The sequence below is a fragment of the Kogia breviceps genome, chromosome 2, assembly GCF_026419965.1.
Source record: "Kogia breviceps isolate mKogBre1 chromosome 2, mKogBre1 haplotype 1, whole genome shotgun sequence".
Taxonomy (NCBI): Eukaryota; Metazoa; Chordata; class Mammalia; order Artiodactyla; family Physeteridae; genus Kogia; species Kogia breviceps.
The window spans coordinates 25413664-25432230 of record NC_081311.1 but is presented as its reverse complement, the minus strand read 5'-3'; the positions used below and the strand labels follow the sequence as shown (position 1 = coordinate 25432230).

Below are 18567 nucleotides of genomic sequence, written 5' to 3'. Positions count from 1 at the left end.
GGGAAGAGAGCCTGACCAAGAAACCAGCAACTTTCACCAGAACTTGGTAAGGGGCTGGGAAGTTCGTCAACACTAAAAACAAATAAAGACGCTTTGTTGTCTCTCTCCCCATCCCCTCCCGGAAAGAGAGTCCTGGGGGAACAGATGAGTAAAGACTGCACAGTTTCCACCCTGCCCCCAAGCTGCTGACCAGGCCAGAGGAAGTAATGGGAATAAACTGCAGGCGCATTCAACATTTCCTACAAGATCCAGCCTCAACCAGTTTCAAAACAGTAGAGTAGGAGAGAAAAATCCACATGCTCCAAAGGGCAGAGAGAGGAAACGCTGCAGTGGAACCTGCATTCAGGACCGCAGGCCAGCCTTGCCAAAGTCACGGTGAGGGTTTGTGCCCAGGGCTCCTGGGTCAGCACAGGGAATGAATCAAGCTCACGCTATAAGCCATCAAAAGGGCTGATGGTGGATGAACTTTGAGAGTGTTACATTAGTGAAAGAAAGCCAGTCACAAAAGACCACACAGTTGATGGTTCCACTTATATAAAATGTCCAGAATAGGCAAATCTATACGGATAGAAAGAAAATTAGTGGTTTCCAAGGGCTTGGGACCAGTGGGGGTGTGGGTAGGGAGGTTGGAAATGATGGCTAAAGCACACTTGCTTCTTGGGGTAATAAAAATGTTCTAAAATTGACTGTGGGAGTGGTCGCACATTTCTATGAATATACTAAAATGTATACTTTAAATGGGTTGGTTGTATGGTATGAGAATTATATCTCAATAAAACTGTTCCCAAAAAGGGAGGGGGGCTAAGAGCATCAATGTGGGCTATCTACTGCCTTAACGCGGGGAGCTACACGAGGATGCCCAGCTCCCGCTGTTTCCTATATTTTTATCGTACACAATGCTTCAATGCCATCCACCAGCTCTATGAGTTTGTGGTACTTTTATTATCCCTATTTTACAGATAAGGAAACCGAGGCTCGGAGAGATTAAATAATTTGCCCAAAGTCTCATGGCTTGTGAGGGACTCAGCCTCGCCTGTAACTGCTGCACTCTAACCCATCCTAATCCACGTCAGCAGAGAGCCAAACAAGTCCACAGGGTTAACACTGTATTAGGTTAATGCCTAATATTAATAGCACTGGACAGAGGTTCTCAGCTCTTGCTCCACCACTTGCTAGAAGGAGGAGTTTGCTATCATAGTTTGGGTTCATTCCAAAGCAGACTCTGAGGCAAGGCCTTGGGTACAGGCTGTTTATTAGGGAGATGATTCCCGGAAATCCCAAGTGAGGAAGTATGGAGAGCAAGACCAGGAAAGGATAAAGGCCGATAAAGGGTACTTAATGGCCAATTTACTGCTGTGGGCACTGGGGCTCAGTCCTGCTGGGGATCCTCTGAGGTTCTGGCTGGAAATCGCCTCTGAATTGTCCCAGTGGAGAGAGCAGGCAGCTGAGATATCAACTCCCTGGGACGATGGGATGACGGAATGACAATTCGCCTCCACCCCCTCCCCTGGCCTTCCTCAGCTGCACCTGCTTGGGTAGAGCAAGTTCCCGTGGTGGTGGTGCCCTTGCTGGAGGGAGCCCTCGCCCAGAGAAGTGAGGCGGGGAGAGGCGACAGTGGGGACAACTCGAGGAGGGGAGCTGCCAGCACGCTGGAAACCGCTGCAGGTGAACTCAGGTGAGCCCAGGGCATACGGGGCGGGGCATCAACGGTGTCCTCCACAATCACAGAAGCCATGTGCCTCTCTGAGCCTTTCCTGTGTGTGAAACAGGAAGGAGACCTACAGCCCTTCCTAGCAGGTCCCTCAGAGGCATCAAGACTGTTTGTGAGGAGCCTGACAACCTGGGATACTGACGGTACCCCCAGGAGGCACCGTCACCTTCTGCATGGGCAGCCCTGCTGCAATAAACACCCAGAGGCTGCTCATATGAGAGGAGAGGTGTGCAAAGAGTAGAATTCAAGGCTCCCAGCCAGAAAGGTCAGGCTGGAGCCCACTGACCATCCCCCTGGTCCCCTTGCAAAACCACGAGGCTGTTTAAATGGCCACCATTTAAAGGAAAGGAGAGTAACTACTAGATGCTTTACCCTGTCTTGGGTTCTTACAAATGACCCTACGAGGAAGGCGTGGGCACAGTCAGCTGAGGAAACTGAGCTGAGAGGGGTCAGCAACTCGCTGGCGGCACTCAGCTAGGAAATGGTGGAGTCAGCTTTGGAACACTTGTCTGAATCTTTACACCCCCTTCCTCTAGAACATGCCACAAGCTCCATCCCAGATGCCTCTGTCACAAACCCCAGGCATCTTCTCAAGGCTTCTATATATATATCCGTCAGGCTGATAGGAAGCAGACGGCACCTGCCCTGCCAGCTCAGATAACAGTAACCCTTAGGTAGCACTAACTCTGCCCCAGGCACTGTTATAAGTGCTTTTATCATCATTATCTCATTTAATCCTCCCAACAATCCTATGAGGAAGGTACTATTATTATCCCCATTTTACAGAACAGGAACCTGAAGCACAGAGAGGTTAAGTGACTTGCGCAAGGTCACACAGCAGTAAATGGGAGAGGAGAAACTTGGATTTAGGCAATCTGGTTCCAGAGCCCCTGCTCTAAACTACTTTGCCACATTCCTCTCGAAAGTGCAGACTCATTCTCCTCACCAGTCTATCAGAAAGGGTCATCCCTGAATGTTGGGAATGGAACTGCCATTGACCTCTCTCCTGGGACAAGAACTGGCAAGAACAGCATGGAGGAGACAAGACAGCCGGTACAGCCACCTGTTTAAGGACCAGGCTCCCGGGGAGACAGTGCAAATGCTCCTTGCTGAGTGAGGGTCTCTTTACTGGGGGGTTGGTGTGCCCACAGCGGCATGTAGCACTGAAGCTCAACACAATTGGGGTCAAGTGCCGTTTTTTTTTTTTTTTGAGAATGATGACTTCTGGGTCTGGACGCTCTCATGGGGGTTCCCAGTACGAGCTTTCCACAAGGGAGGGTAATTGCAAGGAACGGCCAAAGAACACAAGGGTTTCCCAGAGTACGGAGCCAAGGCAGGCTGGCCCACGGGGAGGTTGTGGAGATCACATGAAAGAACATCTTGGGGCTCACACGTCAGCAGAGAGAACTGGTCAACACCACGGGGGATCTGCCCAGCAGCTGAAGGCAGTCCATGGCCTCGGACCCGGTCTTCTTCCCATTTCTTATGTTGCATCAGCAGAACCACTGCCAAGTAGAACAGAAATCCCAGCTCTCCTTTCTCATGCCTCCGTCCTGCTTTATAACCAGTTCTACCGCACCACCCCGCAACCCCCAGCCCCTCAAGTGGAAGTTCTGAACGCGGGGTAGAAAGAAAGCCAAGCAAATTGGCACAGCCACGCAGATGCAATGGTCAGGGGAGGAGTAATCCTGTTAGTGCTCAGATGTGCGGATGTGCGCCCGTGGACGACGCTTTTAGGGGATGCTGCCTTATCTGTCAAAGGGAGCACATGTTATTCCATTCATTGAGCTCCTACTCTGTGCTTGACACAGCTCATTTAATCCTCACCACCAGCCTGGGAGATGCTTTTATCATCCACTTTGTACAGATGAGAAAACCTAGGTGAGGAGAACTCCAGCACCTGCCCCAAGGGCACAAAGCTCCTAAGTGCCAAAGCGAGGACTCAGATCAGCCAGTCTGGCTTCAATGGCAGAAGCCAGACAGCACTGCCTTGATAGCACTGGTCTCAATCCTCACAGAATACCAGGATCTAGAACCCATGGCTGGATTTTACAGAGAAGGAAACGGGCTCAGAGTTAGGCTACCTGCCCAAGGTCACCAGCTAAATGGCAGAGCCAGGAGCAGAACCGATGCCAGACTCTGGAGCCTTGAGTTTGTGACCACCATGAGGACCTGCCTCCCTGCAGGGCACAAGGGGACAATGCCAGTGTGCAGCCAACAGGCCAGCACTGCCTGGGAGAGGGCATGCCAGGGCACACCAGCTGGCCAGCAAGGCAGGCTCTGCAGGGTCCCCAATGCCCCATGGCATTAAACCCAAAGAGGGGGGCAAACTAGAGCTAGGCGCTGTTGACAGACTGGCAGCCGACAGAGACGATGCAGCCAACAGCTGCTGTTTATTTTGGGGCCCAGGGAGAGAGGAAGGACTGGTTAAGGCCCAGCTCATTCTAACAATAAACTGAACAGGGCAGAACGGGGAGGGTGCCCCCTCCCAGCTAAAGCAACATCCCTGGTCACCTGCTGAGCTTGGCTGAGCTGAATGGCCTAGGTGTCAGAAACATCTTGCCAGACGCTCTAATCTGGCCTCTCCACCAACAGATACAGTGCTCCCCACCCCAGCCCCAAGTGCTGGACTTGTAAATGGCCCAGGAAGACAACCATGCCCAGCAAACCCACCCCCTGCAGTGTCAGGCTCCGGGAACAAATGGCTTTTCCTGTCTCAGGAACAAAGAGGGGCCGCCCGCTCCTGCCTGCCATCAGTGGCTTCGGTTCCCAACTCTGACACTTGTTAACTAAGGTCTGTGGATGGCCAGGCTAGGATCTGGCAGCCCGGCTGGCAGGATTCCCTGGAAGGCCAGGACATAAGAGGTTTCCCGAAGGACTTTGGAGCCCCACTGCCCGGCTGTGAACCCTGGCCCTGCCTCCTCCTAGCTTATGACCATTGGTAAATTAACCTCTTTGGGTCTTTGTTCTCTCATCAATAAAGTAAGGACCATAAAGAGTGCTCTTCTCATCAGGTTGTTGTAAAGAGTAAAGTGCTTAGAAGAATGGCTGGCACATAATTCGTGCTCTTAATATTATTATTATCATCATCACCATCATCAGTTAGCCTGGAAGTTTCCTTCTCACTATGAACACTGGAGGACAGTTCCCTGGCTATTACACATGGAATTTTAAGTTCCCAGGCTAGCCCGTGATATAGGTGAACTAGAGACATCTGGTTCTTGGTGCTATAATTCCATCTACTCCATGGATGAGTAAGGTTTTGGTGGAATGGCCTGAGAATCTTACCACCATTTACAGTATTATAACGATAGGAATATGTATTCTACATTTCAAATGACCAATTGCCACAATTGTAAGTTAAAAGCTGTGGTTCTTTAAAAAAAATAGGAGTGAGGTAGGAGGAAGGGGGTTTAACAGGATAAAGCCTTCACCTACAGATTTAGTTCACTGCTCAAGGACCTACTGTGACCCAGACTGTCAGCTAGCATGAGGGAGGGAGTTTAAAGATGAAAGGATGTGGAGGCTGCTGCCTTTGCAGGAGCTCCCCACCCTCTAGCCCCCAGCTGGAGGGACTGCTTTCAGCATGGTGCCTTGCACACAGTAGGTACAAAACTAATGTTCAGTGAGTGAAACGCCCTAAGGGAAACTCCTGAGTTGCTATCCAAGACGTTGCTGACGGAGGCTGTATTTCCCCACAGAATCCCTCTTGGGGGGTCAGGGTCAAACCCCCAACAGTCCCCCGAGCGACCTCTCCAGCCGTGTTTTGACCAGTTTCTGTCTTCAGCAAGTCAAGAGGATGCCTCATTGCTGAGCAGAGCACCCGGCCTGGTGCTGGGAGGGACACAGGCGCAGCTGGAGCTCTTTAGCTGTCTGACCTCACTGCCTGCCCACTGCTCTCCCTCCTGCTCATGTCACTGGGCCACACCAGCCTCTTGCTCTTCTCTGAAAAGGCTAGGCGTAGTCCTACCTCAGGGCCTTAGCACTTGCTGTTCCCTCTCTCTCAACCATTTTTGCTCCAAATATCCACAGGCCTCACTCCCTCTCCTGCTTCAGATCTTACTTAAAAGTCACAATACAGGGGAGCGGTCCCTGGCCACACTCTATAAAATAGCACAGCAACTCCCATCACCACTGCCATTCCGTCTCCCTCAGCTCGCTTAGTTTTCTCTACAGCATTTATCCCCCATCTAGCACACTACATATTTCACCAGTTTTGTTTATTATTTCCCTCCCCCTATCAGAATGTGAGCTCCAAAAGGGCAGGGATTTTTATCTATCCTGCTGTGTTCCCAGGGCCTGGCACATAGTAAACATTCAAATGTTGATTGATTGATTGAATGAATGAATGAATGAATGAATACCAATAAGCATCAGATTAAGGTCCACCCCACAATGGGCTTTTCCATCAATCAGGCACAGGAGACATAGGCTTGCCCCAAACTGAGCAACCCAAGGCCATTCTTGGTAAGAGTTACAGGAGAGGTTAAAACAATAAACTTTGCAAAAATTCACAGACAGAAAACATTGTAAGATGAGAAGTCTTGGAAGCTTCTGGGAGGTGGCAGAAACTAAGCAAAACCATGAAGGATGACCAAGATAATAATAACAACGGCTGCCATCTACTGAACAACAGTCATGTCCTCAGCACTATGCAGAGTAACAACCAAATGGGCTAAGTGTTGTTATTATTACTACTATTATTCTCATTTTACAGATTAGAAAGTTGAGGCCCATGACAGGGAAGAAATTTGAACAAGTGAAACAAGGTAGTAAGGGCTTCAGAGCCTGAGCCCATGTGTCAGGGGAGTCGGTGCTCTGCCCCCATCCTCTTACCCTCAACTTCCAACTGCTGCCACCTGAGGTCCTTTCTGGGGCTAGCTCCAGTTGCCAGAGCCTAGTTTAGCCCGAGCAAGCAGCAGGTTGAAAGTGCCTGGGAAATAAACTGCTCCCTGCTTCCAACCACAGTGCCATGCTAGCCACCATCCTTGCGGACAGGATGTAGAACCCCCAGCAGCTGGAGCTTCTGAAGGACCGGGCTTTTAAAAGTGCCTCTGGACGTGAGTTCAAGGGGAATAAATATTTGAATCCCAAAATAGAGGCCAGACCTTGCTAGGGGTCCATTCTAGGTAGCAAGACGTTTGTTATCTGATCCCAAATACCAGCTCCAACCGCATCACATGTTAATGGAGGGGCTCTGGGGTTAGGTCAGAGTGGGCAGATGACCAAGATTTAATCTAGACCCTTGAAGTTTTATCAGGGACCCACGTGATGTGTTTCCTAGTCTCCCAGCCTCTCGGGAAGCTCTCGGGAGACAAAGCCACTATAAAGCTGCAGGGCCCCAGCCTTCCAAGGGAAGGCCCACTGTGCATACGCCCTTTGGGCTGACTTCCTTTCTTAAGCCCAGAGCAGTGCTCTCAGCGTTCCATACCCTAGCACAGCCACAGATCAGGGATGAGACTCCCATGGGTGCGTGCAGCAGAGGGAGAAATACAGCCGCGGAGACCAGAGTCTGAGGGAGGGCAGAGAGTGTAGAGAAAAACCCAGTGCAGCTAGTTGTGGTATGTGTGGATGCCTCCAGCTGAGGGCAGGGAAAAAGGAGAAGTACTCCTACCTAGCAACCTAACCTTTGTGGGGTGGGTAATCCATCAAATCTGCAAGGACCACAGTGGAAGCATCACGGGTTTTCATCACTGCAGAGATCTGGGTTCAAACCCTGGCTTTCACCGCTCATGGCCACGTGATGTGGGGCAAGATGCTGCACCTCCCTGAGCCCCTGCTTCTTTGGCTATGCGACAGGGGTGAAGCTCAGGGTGGCAGTGGGAATTAAAGAAGATGGTGGATGAGAAGCCCTAGACCCGTGCCTGCACCTAGAAGGGCTCCACTCACACACTCTCTGACTCAACTTCCCCACTATCCCTGCCCAGGAGCTGCCACATCCAGCAATCATGGGGAAAATGAGGCTGCTTTTCTCCAGTTGCCAATGAGCGATGACTAAAGTAAATAATTAACCCCGGCTTGAAACCAAAGTCCAGACATTGTCCTATGACAGGCCTTAACTCTGCGAGAGAAGGATCAGTTTGCCACGCCACCGGGGCTTAGATCAGCAGAAATCCCTGGGCAGCCACCTCTGGAAGCCCTACCCTCACTGACAAGTGACCGTGTCCCTTTCGGGTGCCAGGCCCTGTGCTGAGAGCCCAATGAATTCTGCCCAGGAGGCAGAATTCAGGCAAGAGTTTTGCTCTCTCGGAGCCCCACTGCCAGCACCATGCCAGGACAGCCAGGCCTCCCTCTCTGTTGCTACAAAGAGAAATTCTCCCACACAGGCAAGGCCCTTAAAATAGCCCTTTGGGTCTGGGCCATCAGGAAACGGAATAAAGCTGGGTCAGAATGGGGCCTACCATGAAAGAGTTTACAAAGCAGCCGCTTCAAACAGCAGAGACAATCCCTTCACGCTCAGAACCCTTAGGTGGGCAAAGCCAGCAAGGCAGGCTCTCTCCACAAAGAACGCTATTCCCCAGGAGGACAATGCGCTGGGCCGGCAGAAGCTCCCCAACCCCCAACCTGGGGCAGCCCAGGAGAGGGACCAATGTGCAAGTCACAGTGACAGTGTGAAACAGGCACCGCCCGCCCGGAGGTAGGGGCCCAAATACACCTGGCTTTGTGCTTATCCAACAATGCAACCTCAACTTTCTGAACCTCAGTCTCCATATGCGTAAAATGGGGTTAAAAATGCATACCTTCAGGGCTGTGTCAGGACCAGAGATTAGAAACAAGAGGCGAGGCCTGGCAGTGCCTGGCACAAAATAGGGATTCAATACGTGGTAGCTCTTATGATGATGGTGCCCATGTAATAGAGGTCAAGGTCTCCTTTGTTACTGAGTGAGAATAGTCCTGGAAAAAGGAAAAGAGCCAGGGCTCTCTACTGGGGACCACGCAGTGACAGGCGGAAATAAAGACTGGCCCATGCCCACGCCATCCCTGACCCTGCAAGTTCACTATCAGCATTGGGCAGCACCCCACCCCCACCCCCTGAGTGATCAATTTCTGTCGGGTCTGGTTCACACTCCAGGGAGTGAGTCCAGAGACAGACAGGAGGGCCCAAAACGTCCCACTGCATAATTTATGCTGCACTGACACACACAGAGGAAGGAATCCTGCCCCAACCCTACCGTGCACCTCCACCCAGGCCTGGGGAGGATGGCTTCCTCACAGGCAAAGGGAAATGACAGCAAAGGGCCAGAGAAAGCAGCCGGGGGAGGGGCAGAGAGCACAGCTGTTTCCCCTTTGCTAGCTCAGCCCCCTGATGTCACTTCCTCCCCTCAGGTAACAGCCGGGAGAGATGAGACTGGAAATAGCGCTGTCTCTTCCATTCACAAAACTGATAGGCTTGGAAAGAAGCAAAGCGTAGTTCCCAGAGGTGGTTTGCTAGAAAACATCTTCACTGGGGGCCTAAAGAGGTCCTGAGTCAACCCTGGCTATAGGCTTCTCAGGGGAGGTAGTATGGCAGGAAACCTTGTCTAAAAATTCCCTGGCATCAGGAAAAGTTTCTTTTTGTAAAGCATCCCCTTCACAAATGACTAAGAAACCAGATTGAGGGATCTAGGACCCCTTCACATAGCTATTTTCTCTGGGCTCAGCGTTTTCCAAAGCAGCTTTCCTATCCACCCTCCCCTCTACAAGGCAGAAAGGAAGCAGTCAGCCCATTTACTAGATGGGCAAATGGAGATGAAGTGGGGAAGGTGACATGTGGAAGGTCTCACATCTTGAGAAGCCAACCAGCCAGGCCTCAGGTGGAATCTCCGTGGGGCCCGGTCTCCCCAGGTGTGGCATGTGATGGAGGGCTGGCTGCGAGGCTTCTGTGGGGACAAGGTCAGCTTTGGAGTCAGCAGGCCTGGGTCATTGCAGGTGCCTCTCCACACGCAGCTTCTTAGCTGTGTGGTGTTTGGCAACTCCCTTAAGCTCTCTGGGCCTCAGCGTCCTTGCCTGCACGACATGGATGCCAGCAGTAACTACATGCTTCGGCGGGCTGCTTTGAGAGTTTCCGTGTAAAACTCAGCACGTAGAAAGCATTCAGAACTGTTAGCTGTTATTTTTATTATTACATTTTCCCTAAAGAATCAGCCTTACTGGAATATCTAGCAGTGGGATGAGGGTTAAATAAAAGAAGAGGTAGTTTGAAGTACTGTCTTTATAACTAAAACAGGTTCAGAGAGGTGCTGAAATAGAAGACAGCGTTGGCCTGAAAGCTTCAGGTAACACTGAGACTTCATCCGGGGCTCCCAGCAAGCTGTTTGGTATTAGCCTCCACACCCTCCAAGGACGGGGTCTCCTCTCTCTTGACACTTGGGTGCTTTAGCGGCAGCGCTGCGGTTGGGGACGGAAATGACCACCATGACCTCAGGCCCTGCTGGCGGGGCCCTCCATGGATGCAGCTGATGCCTCATTCCTTGCTATTCCCCTCCCCCTCCTCCACCCTCCCTCCCCAAGACCTCTGGGGTGCAATCAACTTTTATGAGGCAGCCTGACCCCTTGGAGTAAGAGCTATAAACAGAGAGGGGCTGGGCTCGGCCTGCAGCTAAAGAGTCCCCAACGCAAATGGGCTTTGTGACCACCTAGAGGGGTGGGCTAGGGAGGGTGGGAGGGAGGGAGATGCAAGAGGGAAGCGATATGGGAACATATGTATATGTATAACTGATTCACTTTGTTATAAAGCAGAAACTAACACACCATCATAAAGCAATTATACTCCAATAAAGATGTTAGGAAAAAAAAAAAAAAAGAGTCCCCAGCGCAGAGCTACAGAAAGGGTTCCATGTAGCTCTGTTCCCACCATGGCTGCAACAACAGTCCTAGAGCCAGCTCTGAGGCCCACCAGAAGGGACCCACAGTGACAAGCAGCTCCCCTTCCCCTGCAATCCTTGGGAGGAGAAGAACATGCGGAGGTGTAACAATAGACTCTGAATTCCCTCGGCTGGCATGTGAGACCCTCAGAAGCCAGCCCACCCTTCCTCCCCATCCTCTGCCCCACCTGGGTTTTGTCCGTGTTTTCTTTGCACGTCCCGCCTCTGGCACCTTTGCTTCTCCCTTTCTTGGAATGCCCTTCTCCTCTTTTTCCCACCTCAATCCTACTCTTTCCCATCCAAATCCTAATTACTTCTCAAGGCCTAGCGTGAAGCCTGCCTTCGCCAGCCAGTCTTCCCTGAAAACTCCAGTTCACAGAGAGCTCCCCCTTCTGAAGCTTTAGGACTCAATCAGTATTAGAACAAATCCCTATGTTGCACCTAATATGTGCCAGGTACTGTTCTACGGTCTTGACATTTATTAACTCATTTACCCTTCCTTCAGCACAACCCTTTGAACTAGGTCCTATTTTCCCCTCATTTTGTTTTGTTCGTGTTTAACAGATGAGGAAACTGAGGCACCGAGCGAGAAGTAACTTGTACCGGGTCCCACGTAGTAAGTGGTAGAGACAGGATTCTGGCCCAGGGATACCAGAGCCCAGGGGCTCTCCAACAGCACAGCCTTCCAGATACACGTCATCCTCTCAGGAGGTGCTGCCCGGACTCCTCGGTTATTTTCATGCCCCTCTCTCACTGACCCAGCTCTAATGGGGGAAGAAAGTGACAAGCTCACAGACTCGGGTGTCAGAGGCCAGGGTAAGAATCCCAGCCTTGCCACTGAATTACTCTGAGTGAGAGTCACATAAACTCTCTGGGCCTCAGTTTCCACACCTGTAAAGTGGGGATAAAAACACCTACCTACTTCATGGGATTGTTATGACGCTTAAGTAAAATCCCCTCTGAAGGGTCTCTTCTCCACTGCCTGGCACACAGTAGGTACTCACAGACGGGTTCTTCCCCTTCTCCCTGCACCTTGACATCCTTGCTGGACTCTGCTCAGCACCTGCTGCTGATGTGACCTGCCTGGAGGTTACTCGGGGGCGTGAGAGGGGCTTTCTTGTGGCTCTCCGTCCCTCTTCCCCCGTCCCCTCTCCCCTCCCCCCAGTCCCCTCCCCCTACTCCAAGTCCCCCCTCCCCCCTTCTCCCCCTGACTCCACTACAGGTAGCAGCAGCCCAGCCCGGGCAAGAAGTCACTCACAGCTCTGGGAATCGCCACTCAAACGCTCATCACTCTCCTGGACTGTTCCATTACTTTCGGCAACGGCCATGGCAGAGAGCACCTCTGGCCCTGGCTCAGAACCTCTTTCCAAAGCCAGTATCTCCACCTCATTTCCCACACACACCCCTTGTCCTTCCTTCTCCCTGGCTCCCTGTCCTAACCCATGATCCCTTTCCCGGATTCTCAGAACTCAAAAGAAGTGTGACTACCGTATGTATAACTCTATTATTTGTTTTATTTTATTTAATAAAGAGGCAAAAGAGAACAGAGTTGCCTGTTAGACTTTTTCTGGCCAAGAAATAGTCTGGTCAGTGACTCAGGCTTAGGAAATCAGAAGGCAATTTCCAGGGACCGTTGTGCAAACCCCCAAGTCAGAAGTCCTAACAACACTGCTCTAATTCACTGTCTCCACTGGCGATTAACTCACGCTAGCCTCGGAATATCTCTTTGGAAAATGCAGCAGCTGGCGCTTATATTTCTGGAGCTGGAACCGGTCTCCTATGACATCAAATAGGTTTATTTTTCCCTTCCCTTCGCCTCCCCTCTGCCTGCCACCACACATGGTGATCCCAATCCTGATTTGTCCCCCCAAAGCCTGACTGGGCTCTACAGAGGGGCCATGATAAATGGCTGGCTGCGCTCCCTCTCCCAACAGCCTTGAAGGATGTGGTCGGTCATTCCATAAGCAGGAATCCTTGTCAGACCTGTGAATCACCGCTAGCTCACTTCCCTCCTTGGAGAAGAAGAAATTGTTCTTGCGTGTGAGAGACAGACAGAGACAGAGACAAAGAGAGCAGGCAAGAGTGCTAACCCATGTGTGGCACTGACCCTGGGGCTAGGATACTATCTGACCTTGCCCTTACCTGCAGCACCTCTCTGCTCCTCTCCCCCAACACAAGTTCCTTCCCTTCTCCTTCCCAGCCTACCAGGAAGCCATCACTAGGGCAACTCCAGGAAGCTCTCCAGGTCTGAACAGCTGCTCCTTGTTTATGTGCTTCTCTCTTATGTTGGGTGTTTTCCACGAGGCATGTAGCCCACTTTCCCATCAGACTATGAACAGCTGGGCCTTCCTTTTTTGCCTTAGTCTTCCCTTCTCTCACAGTTTCACCTATTAGATCCTAAATGTACTCAAGTGTTTTGGCGATAAGGAGCACTGGATGGAAGCTAGTATATGTTGAGTACCCATAACGGAGGCCAGGTACTAAGTAGAAGCTTTGCCCCAAATTATCTCAGATCAATTTCCCCAAATCCCTGTGAGGTTACAGGTGAGGAAAATGAGACCCACAGTGACTGGCTGCAGGTTGCACACCTGTGAAGAGTCAGAGGTGGGATTCAAACCCTGATCTGCCCACCACCACTCATTCCACAGTGGGCCTGGCCTGAGAGGATCCTTTCCGTACTGCAGCTGCACACCCTTCCTCTCATGGGGCTGGATCCACAGTCTAAGGGCTTAAGAAAAAACGAAGGGCAGAGAAAAGAATGGGTCTGGCGCCAATTCCTAAAAATGTAGCTCCCAGGACCAAGACTAAAACCTGCAATGCTCTGAACACACAGGAGAATGTATTATTTCTACAGGGTGGATCCTTCATTTATCACCTCAAGCATCACTGGGGAGCAGATATCATCCTGGATTTGTCCCACTCCTCCTGCCTCACAGTGACCTCCTCCATCACCCGTCACACACTCACCTCCAGGACACAAGGTGAACGTCCCACATAGTGAGCCAGTCCTCAAATACCACGTGGCATTGCTCTCTCATCATGTAAACCTGAGCCTGGTCTCCCCAGCCAGACTCCAGTGGAGGAGAAGGGCCTCACTGTAGGTTCATAGCTTCCTCTGGAGGTAAAGTGACCTGAGTTGACCCAGATCTGCCTTGTACTAACTGGGAGACCTTGAGCAACCTCTAATCTCTCAGTTCACCCATCTGTATAAAGGAATCAAAGACATTTGATGAACTGTAGGAATTACATGAAATCATGCACGTTAAGCATTTGGCACCATCGATGGTAACTGCTCCCACTGGCTATTATTTGCATTCCCTGAAGAGTCCTGTAGAGGATCAGAACATTCATGACTGATATTTGTCTGAAATAAACAATCAGGAAAGGAAAAGATTGTGAAAGCACGATGCCTCCCAAATCCAAACAAATAATCTCTTGTTTGTTTCAGATGCACCAGCTCCTCTCCAACACCAAATGACTTGACATACACCTACACATGCTTGTGGGTACAAAGGATTATGTGAACTGGAACTCACATCCTTATGGAAAGTTTTCAAAGGTATCTGCAGTTTGCAACCAACATCATCAGGATCATTTGAAAGACAAGTGGTCTGAGGCCAAAGACAGTCTACCTAGGGGCAGCTCATAAAAGCTAAGAGAGGAGCCCAACTCCATGCAGGGAGTCTGGCCTAAGCAGCAGCTGCCCATCTTCCCCAAACCCACCCCAAGCAGGGGCTTGACACAGGGGAAGGAAGCCAAGAGCTGACAGTACCACTCAAATGATGGAGGTCACTTGCCTGCCTTTCATAAACAGACCACAACACAAGACCCTCAGTGTCCAGGCAGCTCCCCCTCATCACGGGGACAAGCATGCCTTTGGCTGGATGTCCCGAGAAGACCTTTGCAGTATGTTCCCAGCATTCTGGGGCCAGGAGGGCCCCTCCTGCTTGGGCCCCAGGCCTCTCATCAACTAGCTCCAGCTAACGTGCACGTCCCATAAAGCTGCTCTGCTCTGCAATTTGCCAAACCGCAGACTCAGAATTCACCATCAGTGGAGGAGAGGCAGGAAGAAGCCCTCTTCTTCAGCGTAGAGGGCTTCCAGAACATACGTGACTTGGGCGCAGTGTGTCCTGCCCGCTACCCACACCAGAGCGCCTTGCCCAGAACACCTGACCTTCTGGTGTGCGGTGTCCGCCACGTAAAGGCCGAGAGAGGAGGTGATCCTAAACTTCAGAGGCACAGCCTCCCCAGCGTGCTCCTCCTGCCCTGTTGGCCCTGCCGACACTTTCTCTTATTGGCTCCCTCTCCTTATGTTATGCACTAATGCCCCAAATGTGCAGGAACCTCTTGCTATCACCAGATATTTGGGCTCGTCAACCCCAACCAGCCTTTTACAGTATTTCGATGAACCCAACCCACGACATGGGCAGAAGGCCAGTTAAACCCAGGTGCTGTGACTAGCTGTGTCACAAGTGACTTTACCCCATCTGGTTCTCAGTTTCCTCATCTGTAAAAATGAGGGGGTGGAGCCTCATGAGTCCTCAGGTCCCTGCCAGCTCCACAATTCCATATCACACAATACTCTCTCCTTTAACTGTTTTCCACAACCTGGGTTCAGGGCTCTGATTGGCCCCATCTGCTCAGTGACATCACTCCCGGCCCCAAACATAATGTCATTGATTCTTACACAGGAAGCGGAGACGTCCCAGAAAACACTGTCCATAAAAAGGGAGGAAATGATCATTTTGAGGGAATTGGACAGGACTTCTTTTGTATTTTTCACACAGAACAAGTTATTATCAATCTTAAAACCACAAACCTTTCTTCCTTCTTACCAGACCATTAATAGCTGCTTTTCAAAAGTGCTTTCTTAGTCAGAATAATGCCAAGCTACCATTTAATGAGTGCTTGTTTTGTGCCAGGAACTGCACTAAGTGCTTTGCATGTATGATCTCATTTAATTCTCCAGACAGCCCTCTGAAGTAGATACTATTATTATAGTCACTTTAAAAATGAGGAAACTGAGGCCCACCGAGGTTAAACAATTTGCCCAAAGCTGCATAGCTAGTCAGTGTCTGAGCCAGGCTTTGAACATGAGCCTGTAACTCAGAGCCTCAGCACTAACCACCTCTCAACACTGTCTGCATCGGGCCCCCCATCACTTTAGCAGCGCTCCTGACCAGGAGTGCATCCTACATCTGTAATCTTGGACATCGTTGCTCAAAGCTAAGATTTGATGTTTCACCTAAAATCCAGAGCCGGCACCTGCCTGGGTCTCAGAACAGAGTGCCATCTGTTGAAAGCAGTGCCTCCCTTAACTGAGGACTAGAAAAGAACCCCTAGGGGGCTTCCTTGGTGGCGCAGTGGTTGAGAATCTGCCTGCCAAGGCAGGGGACAGGGGTTCGAGCCCTGGTCTGGGAAGATCCCACATGCTGCGGAGCAGCTAGGCCCGTGAGCCACAACTACTGAGCCTGTGCGTCTGGAGCCTGTGCTCCGTAACAGGAGAGGCCACAACAGTGAGAGGCCCGCGTACCGCAAAAAAAAAAAAAAAAAAAAAAAAAAGAAAGAAAAGAAAAGAACCCCTAAAACTTAGCCTGCAACATTTGAGAAAAGAATTTGGGAAGGCTGACTTCGTAATAAGTGCTGGGATGTGCAAATGGACATCTGTCCCCAGGGGAGGGTGACCACATGGTGACCCAAGTCCTCCAAAAAGAGCTTTCTTGAAATGGCAGGGCAAGATGCTTGCTGAGCCAGTAACACAAAAGGAACAGCTCTCCCACCAGCACCCATGTCTCTGTCTCGTCAAGAACCAGACTCCTTGGTTTACCTCCACCCCAACCTGAGCCCAAGCCCATTTATTCTACTATAAAGAAACCCAAAGATCAGAGCCATTGGGGATAAAGACAGAAAGAGTAAAAGAGTAGCCTGAGGCTGACATTTGCACAAATCCCAGTCCCCTTCCAACAAGGAAATAAAAGGAATTTCAGAGATCAATGTGCTGTCCAGGGCAGCAACCAACAGCCTGTTTTAATTGTTAAAATTAATGCTTTGAGCATTCTAAATGCTCCTTTAAATAACTAATTTGCAAATAAGATGCAGTCCTCCGGCTTTGGATGCCCTGCTCTCTGTCTCTTCTATCTCAAGAACAGGAGCAAAGCCGCTAGGACTGGCATTCTCAGGCGTCAAGGACACAGTTTACTTCCTAAGGTGGGAAGGATGGGAAGACAGGAGGGGCTGAGATGAAAGGGGGACGCGTCCCACAGGCCAGGAGCTCGGCTCAATCAACCTTAGCCCCTTCTCATTAAGTGTGGAGAAGGAAGGGGGAGGGGCAGCCGGCTGTTCCTCAGAGACCACAGCAAACATTTTCCTCCTCGTGTCTGGAGATGAAGCATCACTTAAGAGGAAATGAACCCAGTTAAGGGTCATGTCCAGAGGAGGGATAAAAGGAAAAGCCACAGTTCTCCTCACACCGACGGACACAAGGACTTTAAGAAGGAAATCAAAGCTCAGGACTGAAGGTGGAGGTGGGGCAGGGGTGCCCCCAGACCCAGGCCTAGGGAGGCAGAGAACGGAGCAAAACTGGGAGGCTCGCGTGAGGCTTCCTTCCCCAGGTCAAGCCTCTGAAAGCATCTCGGTCTGTGTGAGCGTGAATGACCCGAGTCCCCAGGGAGGGCCGGGAAGATGCTCTTTCCCAACGGAGCTTCCCAGCGAGGGTTTGACGAACGCTCCCCCCACCATCCTTCAAAGCTCAGGCGGACAGATGACTTCACCGTTGTAACAGACAAGGGCAGCCACTTGCCAATTCCAATGCCAAAAAAAGAAAACGGGCGTGGGGGGAGTGGAGGAAGGTCAGGAAAGGCTTCCCTGGAGATCACAGCCCTGCGAAGAAACTCCACCGCCGAGGGCTGCCCTGTGGGCACTTAGCCCCGGGACTCAACAGCGCGGGTAGGGCAAGGGGCCACCCAGGGCCCTCGGGGGTTCCTGGCCAGCTCCCCGCGGGGGTCTTAGGGGCGATACTCACATAGTGCTTGGAGGGGTTCCTCCGTTTCTCCACGTCCACCACGGTGGCATCTTGCACGCAGTAGGAGAGCATTTTCCCCCACAAAGCGAGTGGCGCCCCCAGGCGGCGTCACCTTCTCATCCTGGTCGAGCTCCGGCTCCTTCTCCCGCTTCCCAGGTCCCCGGCCACCCCGGTCTGGCGCGCCGCTGCCCGGGCTCCCGGCGCTCTCAGGTACGGCCGCGGAGCGGGGACGGTCCGGAGCGGACGCGGACTCCGTGCGCCCGGGCGGCTCCCCGTGGGCCTGCAGCGCGCCCCTTCCCTCCAGCGCCGCCTACGCCGCTCTCCGGCTCGCCCGCCAGCTCTCTCCGCCGCCCGGTGGGTCCGGCGGGAACTGGCGGAGCAGAGGAGGGGCGGGGGTGTGTCCCGCCGGCGAGGGGACGGGGCGGGGGCCCCGGAGCGTGCTGTCAGCGCACTGGGGAGGGGCCGGCGGCGCCCCTTCGCCGCGCTCCGGCTCCAGGGGGCTCGGCGCTGGCGGAGGCTGTGGGCGCAGGAGGCGGAGGCACGGCCGGGAAGGGAAGGGAAGGGAAGGGAAGGGAAGGGAAGGGAAGGGAAGGGAAGGGAAGAGAAGGGAAAGAGGGGAAGCGTGCTGGGAGGGGCTCCGGGCCCGGGGCGACGGGGAGGGGGCTGCAGCCCGGCCGGAGCGCCAAGAGCTCGGCCAGCGGCCTGGCGTGGCGCCGGGCCACTTCGCCGGGCACGGAAACTCAGGGTGGCTTCGGAAGGAGGAGGGGCAGGGGGAAGTGAACCCAGCGCGCCCTCACCCTGGCTTTACGTCTTGGAGCGGATTTGTGCCTTCTGTCCCCACCTTTACGGCCCCCTCCCACTCCTATTCCCCAGATCTCTTTAATGAAAAGTAGTTTATTACCCCGTTGTTACGGCCCAGGCCCTCCGAGCAGGAGACAGGAATGGGGAAAGAGCCAGCATTAAATCCTTCAAGCCAGAGCCTTATCTTTTGA

The 18567-nt window shown here is 52.1% G+C and overlaps 1 protein-coding gene and 1 long non-coding RNA gene across 11 annotated transcripts in view; one reads left to right on the top strand and one right to left on the bottom strand.

Moving 5' to 3' along the window:
- SH3PXD2A (SH3 and PX domains 2A) overlaps nucleotides 1-18319 on the bottom strand; it is a 245703-nt gene extending 227384 nt beyond the window's left edge. For all 10 annotated transcript variants that reach the window (XR_010838836.1, XR_010838834.1, XR_010838833.1 and 7 more), the window contains exon 1: nucleotides 17576-18319. Coding sequence is in view for 5 of the 10 variants with exons in the window: in XM_067024745.1 (XP_066880846.1) it covers nucleotides 17576-17647 (72 nt within the window). In the remaining 5 variants the exon portion in view is untranslated. The remainder of the gene's footprint in view (nucleotides 1-17575) is intronic.
- Nucleotides 1185-16572, top strand: LOC136793507 (uncharacterized). The gene is made up of 2 exons (XR_010838837.1): nucleotides 1185-1675; nucleotides 14003-16572. It is a non-coding gene; the product is annotated as an uncharacterized lncRNA (long non-coding RNA).
- Nucleotides 18320-18567: the final 248 nt, after the last annotated feature.